The sequence below is a fragment of the Sipha flava genome, unplaced genomic scaffold (genome assembly GCF_003268045.1).
Source record: "Sipha flava isolate LNK unplaced genomic scaffold, YSA_version1 361_pilon_pilon, whole genome shotgun sequence".
In the NCBI taxonomy this organism is placed as follows: Eukaryota; Metazoa; Arthropoda; class Insecta; order Hemiptera; family Aphididae; genus Sipha; species Sipha flava.
Genome location: NW_020273062.1, coordinates 505064 through 518948, shown reverse-complemented (window position 1 = coordinate 518948; position 13885 = coordinate 505064). Strand labels below are relative to the sequence as shown.

At 33.6% G+C, this 13885-nt stretch overlaps 2 protein-coding genes across 8 annotated transcripts in view; one reads left to right on the top strand and one right to left on the bottom strand.

Moving 5' to 3' along the window:
* LOC112687790 (zinc finger protein 62 homolog) overlaps positions 1-13885 on the top strand; it is a 28038-nt gene that overhangs the window by 2045 nt on the left and 12108 nt on the right. For 3 of the 7 annotated variants that reach the window (XR_003149009.1, XR_003149010.1, XR_003149011.1), the window contains one exon: positions 776-1118. The exons of 1 other annotated variant lie outside the window; for it this stretch is intronic. Coding sequence is in view for 2 of the 6 variants with exons in the window: in XM_025560725.1 (XP_025416510.1) it covers positions 3509-7228 (3720 nt within the window). In the remaining 4 variants the exon portion in view is untranslated. Of the gene's footprint in view, positions 1-775; positions 1119-1153; positions 1432-1506; positions 2689-3450; positions 7440-13885 lie in introns of those variants that run through there. 3 more of the 7 variants (XM_025560726.1, XR_003149012.1, XM_025560725.1) reach the window with 3 other exon arrangements.
* On the bottom strand, positions 11404-12053 carry LOC112687792. Its single transcript, XM_025560728.1, has one exon. It carries the CDS (start codon positions 12037-12039, stop codon positions 11470-11472), a length of 570 nt encoding a protein of 189 aa, XP_025416513.1. The 5' UTR covers positions 12040-12053; the 3' UTR covers positions 11404-11469.

The following is a 13885-nucleotide window of genomic DNA, read 5'->3' as shown; positions in this document are numbered from 1 at the left end:
TTATAGTATCAGTTTTTACACTTGGATGAAAGGAAATGAATATAAATTAAAACTTATGTGATATTATAAGGACAATAGTAAGCCCAGTATGTTTTAACATTAATGTAAATTATTTTCTTTGTACAATATATGCTTTGAATGTGTTTTTAAAACTTATTAATTACATTCATTTTTTTTTTTTTGATTTACCATAAAATATTAGGGGAGAGCTATGGGATGTTTTCATTGAGAAGGTATGTGATTGACTTTACTGATATTTCTATTATCACAAACAGTTGTAAAATTTAAAAATCAAATTATACGCAACACTTTTTATAATTCTTTTGTTCACATTTGTTAATTAAGTCTATCGTTTGACTATGTTTTAATTGTATCTTTAAATTATGTTAAATAATTATAAATTTGTTTTTTAAATATGTTAAATTCATTCAATTTGATTTATTTTTTAAAATAATATAGGGAGATAGTGTTAGTGCGATAGATGTGTGTCAATGGTTCTATTGATACTATTCAAATCAAACCCAGCTATAAAATAAAGAAATCGTGGTACGGATTACAATTTTTAACACTCTTATTCCATTATGATACAAGTGTTTTTTTTTAAAATATCTTGAACTCTATTGTTTACTTGGCTCATAGTGATTCGCAGAGTAATTAATTAACAAGTGCTCGAACATGAGTGTAGTACTGTTGCCCTTTGTTCGACTATGATTCATTTGTGTCTTTAAATTATGTTAAATACATTCAATTTGATTAATTTTTCCAAATAATATAGGGAGAGAGCTGTTGAATGTTTTCGTTGCACTTTATTCTTTGGAATGGAATAGAATTCAACGTGTTATTGGTGCTAATGATAATATTCAAATCAAACCCAGCTATAAAATAAAGAAAACTTGGTATGTATTTATACAATATTTAACGCTCAAGTTCCTCTATGATATAAATGTCTTTGTAAAATATCTTAAACTATATATTGTTTATTTTGCTCATAGTGGGTTGCAGATTAATGAATTAACGAATGCTCAAACACCAGTGTAGTACTGTTGTACCCAAGAGCTTGGTTATTATTACACTTTTCTCCTAATATTATAAGAAAAATCTTGGTATAGTTTATTTATTTAAACAGTATCATACTGAAACGTTTTATATAATGATAAAAATATTTTCTTTGATTATGTTATGTTTCATATTTGTATACATTATCTTCACATATTTTTTAAGCTTAAAAGCACAAATATGCTATGATTACAAGAAACTTCCACACTCTGTCTTTCATAAATTATTTATGTTTTTATATATTCATTCTGTATATTTTTTTTAAATAATGTCGATGAGTACTTTTATGTTCTCTGAATGTGAGAAAAGGGTTGGCGACCTCCACGTGGTCTTTCTTGGATGCGTTTTTCACTGAGAATGATTATAGTGTAAAACGTAACTAACGCCAACATTGATGTATACACACCTATAATAGAGTATTCACTTATCGCTCAAATTTTTTTTTTTCAGTTAACATCAAGGAAGGTCTTACTCCATTTTTATAGTTTTTTGTCTACAGACTCGCTTTGTATATATATTCATTATTTATTATTGAAAAAATACTTTTTATGCATTAGGTCTTCTTACTTTGAACCGACTGTACTGTATTTGAAAGTTTTTTTACTTTGATAATTTCATATCTAAAAAAAATGTCAAGTTCTCTAGCGTTTATGATACTTATAAATTGTTGTATCTAAGATACTTTTCATAAAAGTGTCCCTTCGGTAAGTTAAGTTATGGAAGAAGACACATATAATGCTTTTGTAATCATAAATGTATATTTTATTCTGTAATTGAAATATCATAATCTATATACATATTTATACCACTTTTTAAATTCTATTCCATTCTATTAAATATAGTGATAATTTACATATTTAACTATTGTTGAGAAGACACTTAACTTTGCAACAGTACTATTATTATGTTTGATTATTTTCAATTACACTGCGATTTGCCCTCTGCTATTTCATTTTTTTTATGTACATATAAATGTTTTGTATATTTATTATATTGGTTTTTATACGTTTGACACCATGCATCGATTGTCACTATAGTACCGTAAGTATGGTGCCGTAGTATTTTTAAGAAAACAATTAGGTGGGGGTAACCTAGATAGCGAACGCCTTTGACGCCGAAGGCGTATCAATTTTCCACCCGTATATTATCAAAAGTTAATAATTATCACAAGTAGTAACCGTGGTAGTATTGCATGATACATTATACCTACATAATAATGTTTTGAATATTATTAATTAAATTGATTAATATATAAATATTATACGAATTTCACCCGAAGCGAGGCACACAGAAGCTAGTGTGTTATTAATATTATAAATATATATGATAGTACTATCTTAAACCGTGGTACACCATGAAGACTAGAGATATAGTTTTCATGGTATATACATTAGAGATTATCTATAACGAAAACAAAATATTGATAACGAGTTGTATACAAAGATTTTTATTGTTTATTTTTTTTTCAAACATTTATTGATTCATTTTAAGTGAAAGAAATATGCCAATATGTTTGTCATGTTAGCTGAAGTAATAACAAAATTATCAAACTTACCTTTTTTTGGCCACCGATGTTATCCTCCATTGTTGTAGAAAACGTATACGATTAAATCAGATGCCCGATTAAGTCAGGTAAATATCTTAATAACTTCCATAGTTTATAATATTGTTAATCCTATGTAATCATATTAATTTTATGTATACAGAGTTTGTTGAGCTATTTTAAAAGCTCGTTAGATTATGAGAAAAAATCTGGATAATGTAGTACTATTTCATATTTATTATTTATAAGATTTTTTTATAACATTTATTTATAGAACACTTAATTATTTATACATATTATATGACTATTAAACTTGGCTAACTAATCATAATAATTAGGTCTAATTTTAAACTATCATAGTTCATTCATTGATTATTTAATATCTCTACCTTTATATTTAAGCATTATTAATTTTCTTAATTTCATTAATTCAAAAATGTTGGATCCTAAGAATAATTTTACTAGGACTTTACATGTCCTCTTATGTTATTTTTTATTCTATTTGTGTTCATATTGTTTTTTTTAGACATAAATTTAGGTTTTAGATAAATAGTAGATACTAAATTGATTGTAGGTACAAAAGTAAAGTAACATTTTTATTTATCTGTCAAATAAACATTTAAATAAGTTATTTTATAATTTGTATTTTTAAAGTGTCGAATGATCAATTATTAATACTTTTCTAGTTATAATATAAAAGGTATTATTTAGTTTTTGTTAAACATTTTTTAAAGTTTAGTGTTTGTTTTTACAACTAAGTTTTTAAATGAGTTGATGTAAAATTTTATTTAATTAATAACTATTGATACTTTTATTCATATCAATATTTGTATGAAATTTTATTGTTTTAGCTATTTGAACACGGAGGATACATTGGTGGCCATAATAAATAATACTTGAACTATAATAATGATCGGACATTTTGAAGAAACATCCGCTGTTGATGATGAACCCTTTAAAAATCCAAGTGAATCCATGCTTTTTGAAATGGTCGAAGGTGATGAAAACAGTATTCTTCCAAAAGAATATGTATGCAATATGTGTGAAATTGTATACTACAAACGTTCACAAATAATAAGACATTTAAAACAGTCTTGTTTTATAAGAAAAAACTCTACCGTTACTGATAAAGTAGTTCCTAATATTAAAAAATTAGCTGGTCTATCAAAAAACAAACAATCATATTTTCAGTATAAACTTTACCAATGCGAATTATGTTCAAAATATTTTCCGAACAAGACTAAATTAACTCAACACACTCGGACTCATAGTGCGAAAAAAGAATTTAGTTGCGAAATTTGCCATAGAGTATTTTCTAACTCTTACAGTTTGAAAAGTCATGGAAAAACTCATTCCGGAGAAAAGCCATATACTTGTGATATCTGTCAAAAATCTTTTGCTCATTCACATATTTTAACAAATCATAAAAGAACCCATTCCGGAGAAAAGCCATTTAAATGTGAATTTTGTCAAAAATATTTTGCTACATCTGGAACTTTAGTGGCACATAAACGTACACACACAGGTGAACAACCGTACAGATGCAATGTATGTCAAAAAACATTTTCTTTATCCAGCAGCTTGAGTTCACATAAAAGAACACATACTGGCGATAGACCACACAAATGTAATTTTTGTCCAAAAGCATTTGCCAAAAGTGGTGACTTGGAGAGACATAAACGAATACATACTGGTGTTAAACCATTTCATTGCGATACCTGCGATAAGTCTTTTACACAGTCATCTGGCTTAATAATACACAAAAGAATCCACACCGGAGAAAGGCCATTTGCTTGTGATTCGTGCGAACGATCATTTACCAATTCAGCCAGTTTGATAGCGCACAAGCGAACTCATACAGGAGAAATACCTTATATGCCTCTACATATTCTCAACGCACAGCAGGTGTCTAACAGTCAAAATACTGTAAAAAAGAATGAGTTTTCAGAAACATCGTCAACCACAGGTTTATGGGACACCAGTATTCCTACCCCAGCTGTGGGAGATTTGAGTTATAGCTGGTCTAACTATTGGTTTCAAAGCGAAACGGATCCTAGCAGCATTAAAAATCCAATTAATAGTACCGGTGAACCACCGTATGCACAACCCGTGTATAACGATAGAAAGAATATGAATGGTGCGAGCTTGGTAAACGGAGTAAATACGACTTCGGTAGGAAACGAAGTACCCATTAAAAGACCGGAAGGCCGATGGTTGGACTGTGACGTTTGCCATAAGACATTTCCGTATTCGTCCAGGCATAAGTTAATCGAACACCAACGGACTCATACGCGTGAAAAACCGTTCAAATGCCTTCAATGTCAAAAATCTTTCTCCTTGTCCAGTACTTTGATCGTACACAAAAGAATGCATACCGGAGAAAGACCGTTCAAATGCGATTTATGCCCGAAAGCGTTTGCTCAAAAGTCAAAATTGAATATCCATAAACGGGTTCACACCGGGGCGAAGCCGTTTTGTTGCGATTGGTGTCAGAAATGTTTTGCTCACTCGTCGAATCTGGCGGATCACAAGAAAACGCACACCGACCAGAAACCGTACGAGTGCGATATCTGCCACAAGATGTTCACGCTCGCCAACAGCTTACGGAAACACAAAGTGCTGCACACCGGATACAAACCGTACGTGTGCGACGTTTGTGAAAAAGCGTTCGCGAAAAAGGCCACCTTGGATCGTCACAAGGGTACGCACGACGGTGTGCCCGAATGGACCAAACCGTTTGCGCACGCGGCGAGGGAAAAGCGAACGGACACCAGTGACAAGCCGTTCAAGTGTCGTATTTGTTTCAAATCGTTTGCCAGCCTGAACGGGATGACCAGACACGTGGCCAAACACGGCGAACAAAATCGTTTTCAGTGCGAAGTGTGCCGCAAGTGTTTCACCGGGCCGTCGGTGCTGGTCAGGCACCGACGAATACACACGGGAGAAAAACCGTTTCAGTGCGATTATTGTCCCAAGGCGTTCGCTTACTCGTCGATACTCGTAACTCACAAACGCACTCACACCGGAGAAAAACCGTACCGGTGCGATCTGTGCCCCAAAGCGTACACGCAGTCGTCCAGTTTGATCGTGCACAAGCGAACCCATTGGGACGAACAACGGACGATCGATGGCGACGGACGACGACGGCAACCGGTGGAGCAGCAGCAGCCAGTGAACGATCCGAGGACGATCGGATACGAGATGGCCGACGACTACGCGGACAATTGGTCCGGTTGGTATTCCGCGGAACCCGACATGTCCTTTATCGCTGACGAACTGCCCCAAATCGTGCAGAACCCTTCCGCCGAGGAGGACCCCTTGTCGCGCGTTAGAGGAGCAGTGCACACCGTCGCGTCCTTCCATCATCATCAGATGGTCGATGGTGCGCGGCACGACCCGACTACGGACGTCGCGGCTATGCCGCCGCAAAGGTTCAAGTGCGCCAAGTGCAAGGAGTCGTTCGACGAGAGCTCGCTGCTGTTGAAACACATCAGAAAGACGCACAGGCCGGTGGCGGGCAAAGTGAACAAGACGAGCACCGGGCCGCCGGGGTGCGGCGATGCGGGGAACGGCGCGGCGACGAACCGCAAGAAGAAACGCGGCGAACGGCAACGGCTGGAGTGTGACATTTGCCAAAGGCCGTTCCACGACTCGTACAAGCTGAAGGTGCACCGGCGGACGCACACGCGCGAGAAACCGTTCAAGTGCGACGCGTGCGACAAGTCGTTCATCGACTCGTGCAACCTGAAGGAGCACCAGAAGGTGCACACAGGCGAGAAACTTTTCGAGTGCGACATCTGTCAGAAGACGTTCTTGCAGCTGGGCACGTTGACCACGCACAGGCGCACGCACACGGGCGAGAAACCGTACAGCTGCGACGTTTGCCGCATGCCGTTCGCCCTGTTGAGCAGCATGAAAACGCACAAGCGGCGCGCGCACACCGGTGAAAAGCCGCACAAATGCGATTTCTGTCCGAAAGCGTTCGTCAAGCGCAACGACATGGTCCGTCACCGGCGCACGCACACCGGCGAACGTCCGTTCGTATGCGACGTGTGTCACCAGTCCTTCACGCAGTCGTACGTACTGGTGTTGCACAAGAGGAACCACCACGCGGGCGGCGACAACGCTTTCGCGAGCAATCGCCGCACCGCGGGGCCGCCACCGTCCGTGGCCGCGACAAAGCACCATGCCGGCGCGGTGCCCAAAGAAAAACCGTTCGGCTGCGACGTTTGCCCGAAATCGTTCGTCAGCCAGTCGACGTTGAACACGCACAGGCGAAGGCATACCGGCGAAAAACCGTTCCGGTGCGACGCGTGCCAAAAAACGTTCACCCAATCGTCCGGTCTGATCGAGCACAAAGCAGCGCATCACCGTCCTAACCTCGTGGTCGAGTCGTTCGAACAGCACGACGTCACGCAACAACAACAGCAGCAGCAGCAACACCAGCAGTACGTAGGCACTACCAACGTGTACGTCGCTCCCTCGCACAGGGCACCCCAGTACACGGGGGACAGGGCTTGCGAATATGGCATTTGTCAGTCGACCGCTTATAGCCAACCGCCCCCTGTCGGTTCTATGCGCTTCGATCAGCCCATGATATTACACAATAGGAACATGTATTACGCATAAATCGTATACAATCATTTATTTGCTACAGCGTTGTTGATATATTTTATTTCGACCCCCCTCCCTTATGTTTACCAACCAATATAATATTTATTTATTTATATATTTATGATTTTATTTCGCATACTTTTGTATACAGACTACACGTGTATTTAATTTAAAGTGATTGTTTTATTAGTTTAAAAAAATGTATATTTTAATATTTGAAATTCAATTCGTAGTTATTTATACTGTACGATGCGTACAATGTTTACCTTCTTCGTCTGTAATTAATTTTCAAACGGTAATGTCAAATATTTGTTAACTTTGGGAATAATACTTAAAACAATGTGATAATACAATATAAATGATTTAGCTTGAGAAACAAATTATAATACAATTTCGTCACTAGCATGCATTATTCAATTTGCGAGTATTATAATTACGGCTAGGATTTATATGAATTCGCATGTTTTTTCCTTAAGTTCAAATTGATTGGTTTTCCTTGTGTCCACGATATGGCCTATTGTTGATTAAATATAACCATTTTTTTAATTATTTTATTATTGATAACTTCTAGTATATAACTATGATAGCTCAACGATTACACATTAGTACATAAAGATGGCCAGCTTCCAAGATAAAAGAGATTACAATTTTTATAGCAGTTTTAGATTTAGTATTCAGTATGGAGTGGATATTAAAACAAATATTGAGAATTTTAAAAAAATTGATTAAGATTTGGCGTTTAGCCTGAAGAGCAGAGCAATCAAATAAAATAAGTGGAAGAACATAACGCATATAATTGCATACTTATAGATTTTTGAAAATCTTGTTAATTTCGCTAATTTTTAAACTCAAATTTTCAAGTTTTTATAATAATGCTAATTTTAAATAGTATGTATTTAATGAACGTTTATTTTTCGAATCGTCAATATACTAAATATCAGTGGCGTGATTGAGAATGTTTCATGGGGAGGGATCATAATAAATTTATATGGCAAACTTGTGGCGAGAAATGCCCCCCCCCCACACCTCCTTTATCTAAAGTTATCGAAAGTAAACATGGAAACAAAACACTAATACTAAACAACTTTAAATTTTTAATTGGATCAGTTAACAAATATCAACTAATTTTTTATAAAGTTAAAATTTACATAACTAAGGTATCGTATACCAAAATATATAATTTCTTTCACATTTTTATATCTGACCACTTAAAATTATACCATAATAATTATTATACCGTTTTTTTTCACCTTTTTATACCTAAAAATTTTTTTAAATAAAATTTAACATTTTCCAACCTATGTTGTATATATATTGCCTTTATAGTATAAAATTATTACTGTACTATAGCTTTTAATTTAAGCGTAGTATACAATTGTTTTGGTAAAAACGTGGTCAATAACTCATTATGTGGAAACGGGCATCGACCAATTTAACATAGGTACTTTCAAAAATTTCAAAATGGATTGAAAATCTTTCTTCTAGTTGTTGTATAAAAAAAGTCCAAGTTAAGTATAAATACTGACACTTTTTAGTATTCTTCAACACTTAAATTAGGATCTAGGTCTGCTCGATTTACTTGTCGTTTAGATATTCTTTTAGTTCTCAAGTTTATATCTATAATTACTGACATCCCTATTACAAACAGGGCCGGATCTAGGGGGGGGGGGAAGTCGGGGATTTATCCCCGGGCGCATAATTATCGTTGGCGTATTTTAAAGGTTATAAATTTAAAATTAACTTTGAAACAAAAGTCATAACTACAAAATAATATTTTAATATAAATTTGTAATAATGGTTATGTGAATAAAATAGTATTATTTTTATTTTTAATTTTAACAAGTAACAACAATATTATTTTAAAATGGACTAATAGGTACGTATTGCAGTGGAAATACTGGAAATACCCGTCTGCGACTGTTAGCGGGATTGACTGTCGCTGCAGATCTAAAATTAAATATTGTTCAAATAAGTGGGAAATTAAGGTATTGTTGAATTTGATTTTATTATCATTGTATTGTGATTCATCGATTCGTGTGTCCGTGTTAATGTGTTATATTAATAATATAGCCTGTATTAGTTTATAAAATCAGTTTATTTTATACATTTATGCTAAATTCCATTTTAATTTTGACACCGCTACAGTTAAAATACGTCAGTGCTCAGTCATTAGTACTCAGGTTAGTACAACAAAAATTAACAATATTACTAGTTTTAGTAATCTGTATGACGTAGACATGTAGTCAATAATTTTTTTGCTAAGAACATTTGTGAATATCTAGTAGGTATTTGTTATGGAATTTTATGAAGTCCGCGAACCGCAAGGCAAACTTTTTTTGGAATTTTATTAGATTTTTCGATGTGTAGATTTACTCTCCAATAAGTGATATAATAAAGTAGGTATGGTAAATTACATTGTTTTCTTGCATATACATATATACATATAATTTATTGGTCCAGTGTACTACAAACGGCTTTATAAATGGTTGGTGCTCACGCTACTGTGAGTATGCTTGATTTTTCATAAAAAAAAAAAAAAAAAAATAATGATTCTGGTCATTTTTCTGAAATTTCTTGAAAAGGGCGTATATTTTTAATTTTCCCTGGGTGTTAAAAAGTTAAGATCCGGCCCTGATTACAAATGTCAAATATAAACATAATTCTTTTCATATAATTCATATAATAATATACTTTATTTCAGTGTACTTACTTTTGCAAGCAAAAACAATTTGTGAAATTCGGCATCACAATTTAATCTGATATTTTTCAATACAATAATATCTTCAGCATGGCTTACTGCTTCTCTTATATCAATTTTTTTCTTTTTGTAGTAACTTACACAATGGTAATCCAAAAGAAAAAACCAACTAGAAAAATATTTTATTATAAAATAAAATAAATTATATTTATTAATTACTATTTACTTGTATAATTTGTAAGGATATAAGAAATTCTGAATCAATAGCTTTTAATAGTAGCTATTTTTAGCTTCCGTTGCAGTGGAATCATTTCAATTAGAAATATTTTCTAATGATTCAACTACGAATGCAAATAGTTCAATGAAATCTGTTACCGCATCATAACGCTGCACCCATCTTGTAACACATAATCTTTTTAAAGTTTTAACCTTAAGATCCTCATTACTATTTTCAATGTTTGTTAAAAGAACATTTTGACATATTGGTGTATTAAAGAAAACATAGACGTTTACGGATAAATATTTATAACCGGTTTTTTTTTAGTTTCTTAATAATTTATAAGTTTGTATTTGAGCTATTTGTAAGTTTAAGACAATATAAAAATACAATTCATAGGTGGAGCTAACCTCCATACCCCACCTCGTAATTACACCCCTGCTACATATATAATATTATCTTGGTCGGACAACCGATTTATTTATTCACATTATTTAACGTCTTTACATTAATTTAACGTATTTATTTATGGTCTGCACGCGCCAAAAATGTTAGGCCCGGCTTGGTCCGGATTATCTGCTAACGTACTCGTATAAGGCCCGTTTCACAGCTGCGTGTATCGTCCACAATGTTTTCGAATTACACTTTTTAAGTTCATACACGCCGAACAGACAAGGGCCCGTATGGGTTAATGCGATCGGTGCATATAAACTTAAGCAATGTAAGTTAAAAAACGCCATGTATAAACGTTCGGCTGTGAAATATTATTCAAAGCCCGGCTCGTCCCTAATGAGTGTTTTATCAGTGAAATTGAATTTTTGTATAAATTTTTTTACATTCTGAAAAAATACGACCCGTATCGTAATAGATTTAAAAATTTTAAATGCCCGACCCGGGGTCCATGACTCGTTTAAAAAAATCCCGACTCTGTCTGAATTTAAATTTTAAGGGTCAGGCTCATGCCGGTAACAAGTACTTACATTGAGAGATATTACACAGGGACGATCACAAAAAAAATCATGGGAGGGTGTAATCTTCAAAATTGCCGACTAGAATTTGAAATTCAAAATTTTTGTGAACTATTAAGTTATTTTTAGTTACATTTTGTAAATTTATAATTTATTTATTACCTTATGTTTCAATTCTTAGTTTGAATTAAATTTAAAGTGGAAACTTAAGAATACCTAACTTATTTTAAATTTATATCAGAATAAAATAACGTCAACAAAAATAATATATGAAATAGGTAATAATTATCATATAACTCATCACTTATTATTTATTACAAAATGGTTATAAAATGAGTGTTACAGTATTTAAAATTTTAAAAACTTATATTAATCACAATTGAACCCTGCGTTGCTTCAGCGTTGCCCATTTGTGTACAAGATCATCGATATCCAAAGTATCTGTTATGTCTTTTTCACAACTCAACATCATTAGTGCATTTAATCGTTGATCAGCCATTTTCGATCTTAGGTAATTTTTTATTAATTTTAATTTACTAAACATTCTTTCGTCAGATGCAGTAATAACAGGAGCAGTCAATGCTAAATGACAAATTCGATTAACCCACGGAAGAATTGATTTTGATGACTCAGATTTTTCAAAAATGTTATTTAAATTTTCTCCATCACATTGATTTAACAGAATTTCAATTTCTGCATGTATTGCATCAATGTCGTGAATTTTCGCACTATTTGTCATTTCGGGAAATAATTTTACAGCACCCGCAACATTTTCTAATGAACAAGTATTATTGTCAAATGGCATTTTGAAAATATTAAATAAAGGTTTGAGTGTTTCAATAGTTATTTTTAAATGTTCAGTTGTTAAGCTTATCAGTGTATCTAATACTTGTTTAAATTCTTTACGATAAAATAATTTTAATGAGAAGTCTGATTGAGTCATTGGATTAGAATCTATTATTTTTGGTATCGATCGTTTATGATGATGTTTCTTAAAATCTTCTATTGGATCTAAATCTAGTTTTCTTGAAAATATTAGAGCTGCGTCTATAATAGTATCCAGTCCATCAGAATCTTTGTTTATATTTTCAAGCGATTTAATTGCACCCTCTATTAAATTACTTGCATCAATTATATTCAATTACTTTGCTTCTAACTTCTCTGTGAGTGCTATGAGTTTATATAATACATTTTTCATAAATATTATTGATACAATAAAATCAAATGTTGTTATTTTTTTAAACAGAGCTATTGATTGGCTTTTAGTTTTTCTATCATATAAATTTGATGAGGAGATTTCTTGCAAAGTTTCAAGAATTATTTCAAACGATGTCCAAACTGCTTTAACCGATTCTGCACGAGACGTCCATCGCGTTTTTGATAAATTACACAACTGCAAACTACCTTCAATTTCAGATAATTTTTTACTAAAAATTCCATACCGCTTTGTACTGGCATTAAAAAAAACATATAGACTTTCTAGGTTACCAATTAGGTTAAGTATAATGATACTAGCATTGCAGCCATGTTCTAAAAATGTGTTAACACGGTGCGCTTGACATGGGATATAAGGTATATGGTGATTGGCCAGTTTTGAAAGTTCTTTTTGCGCTCCATGGAATTTACCAAACATACTTGAAGCAAAATCGTAAGACTGAAAAGCGATGAAGTCTGGATTCAATTCGTTTCTTACTAAGGTATCGTAAATATTCTTTGCAATCCCAAGAAGTCTCTCTTTAACATTTCCGTTATTATTAACGTATCGCACACATATTGCCAATCTATCTTGATGGGTAATATCGGGAGTCGTGTCTGCCAGAACTGAATAAATTTCTGCATTTTTTACCTCCTTAATTACTCGATTTCTAGTTTCTGAAGATAGCAGTTCTATGAATTCATTTTGAGACCTAGAACCAAGACGGTAAAGTTGTTTTACACCATTTTGAGGATCTTACAGACCTAATTAAAAGTTTAATTGATAATTCTCACCCTCTATCAAAACATTTCTTTGATAATTCTAGACGGTATAATACCTCTGTTTCAAATGACATCGTTTGGAGCAAACGAAATAACTGAAGGGAACTTCATGCCCTCTTTTAAAATTCAGGGTCAAGTGCATCATTTAATATGTAGTTTATTACCCGAAATTGGAAATAATGCTAAATTTTTACAAATATATTTTATGTCAGAGTCGGATCAAATAACTATTCGAACAAATATGATTCCAAATTTAACAAGAGGTCTCATTGAATCATTGCAAACAGTTTTGCGTGAAAATAATCACCTCATACAGAGCTTCAGATCTAATCTGGAGTCGAGGTCTTTTGATGAGTTGCTAAACTTTAAGTTAATTATTCATGCTGACAGATTACCTCAAGATGAACACATAGGTCAATATAATGCACCTACCATCGATGAAGTAGCTGTATTATTAGTCAATGAAGATAAAGGTCCCAGAGATATAGTTCTGCACGGTCGGAGTGGACACTTGAGTCGAGTTTCCGAATTGAATAGACCTTATGATGCACTGCAATATCCATTGATGTATACTAGAGGCGAAAATGGTTATCATATTAATATTTTACAGAAAAATAACCAAAATCGAACAAAAACTGTCTCCTGCATGCAATTTTATTCTTATTGGTTTATGGTTAGAGAAACAAGTCTAAATCATCTACATTATTACGAAACATTTTTCAGCCAATTCGCCGTAGATATGATGGCAAAAATGATTTCTGAAAGACTACACTTTATTCGTAACCATCAAAAACAACTACGTGCGGATGATT

Coding starts and splice junctions, on each gene's coding strand:
- LOC112687792 (XM_025560728.1), bottom strand. CDS start 12,039: ATGACTCAATCAGACTTCTCATTAAAATTATTTTATCGTAAAGAATTT.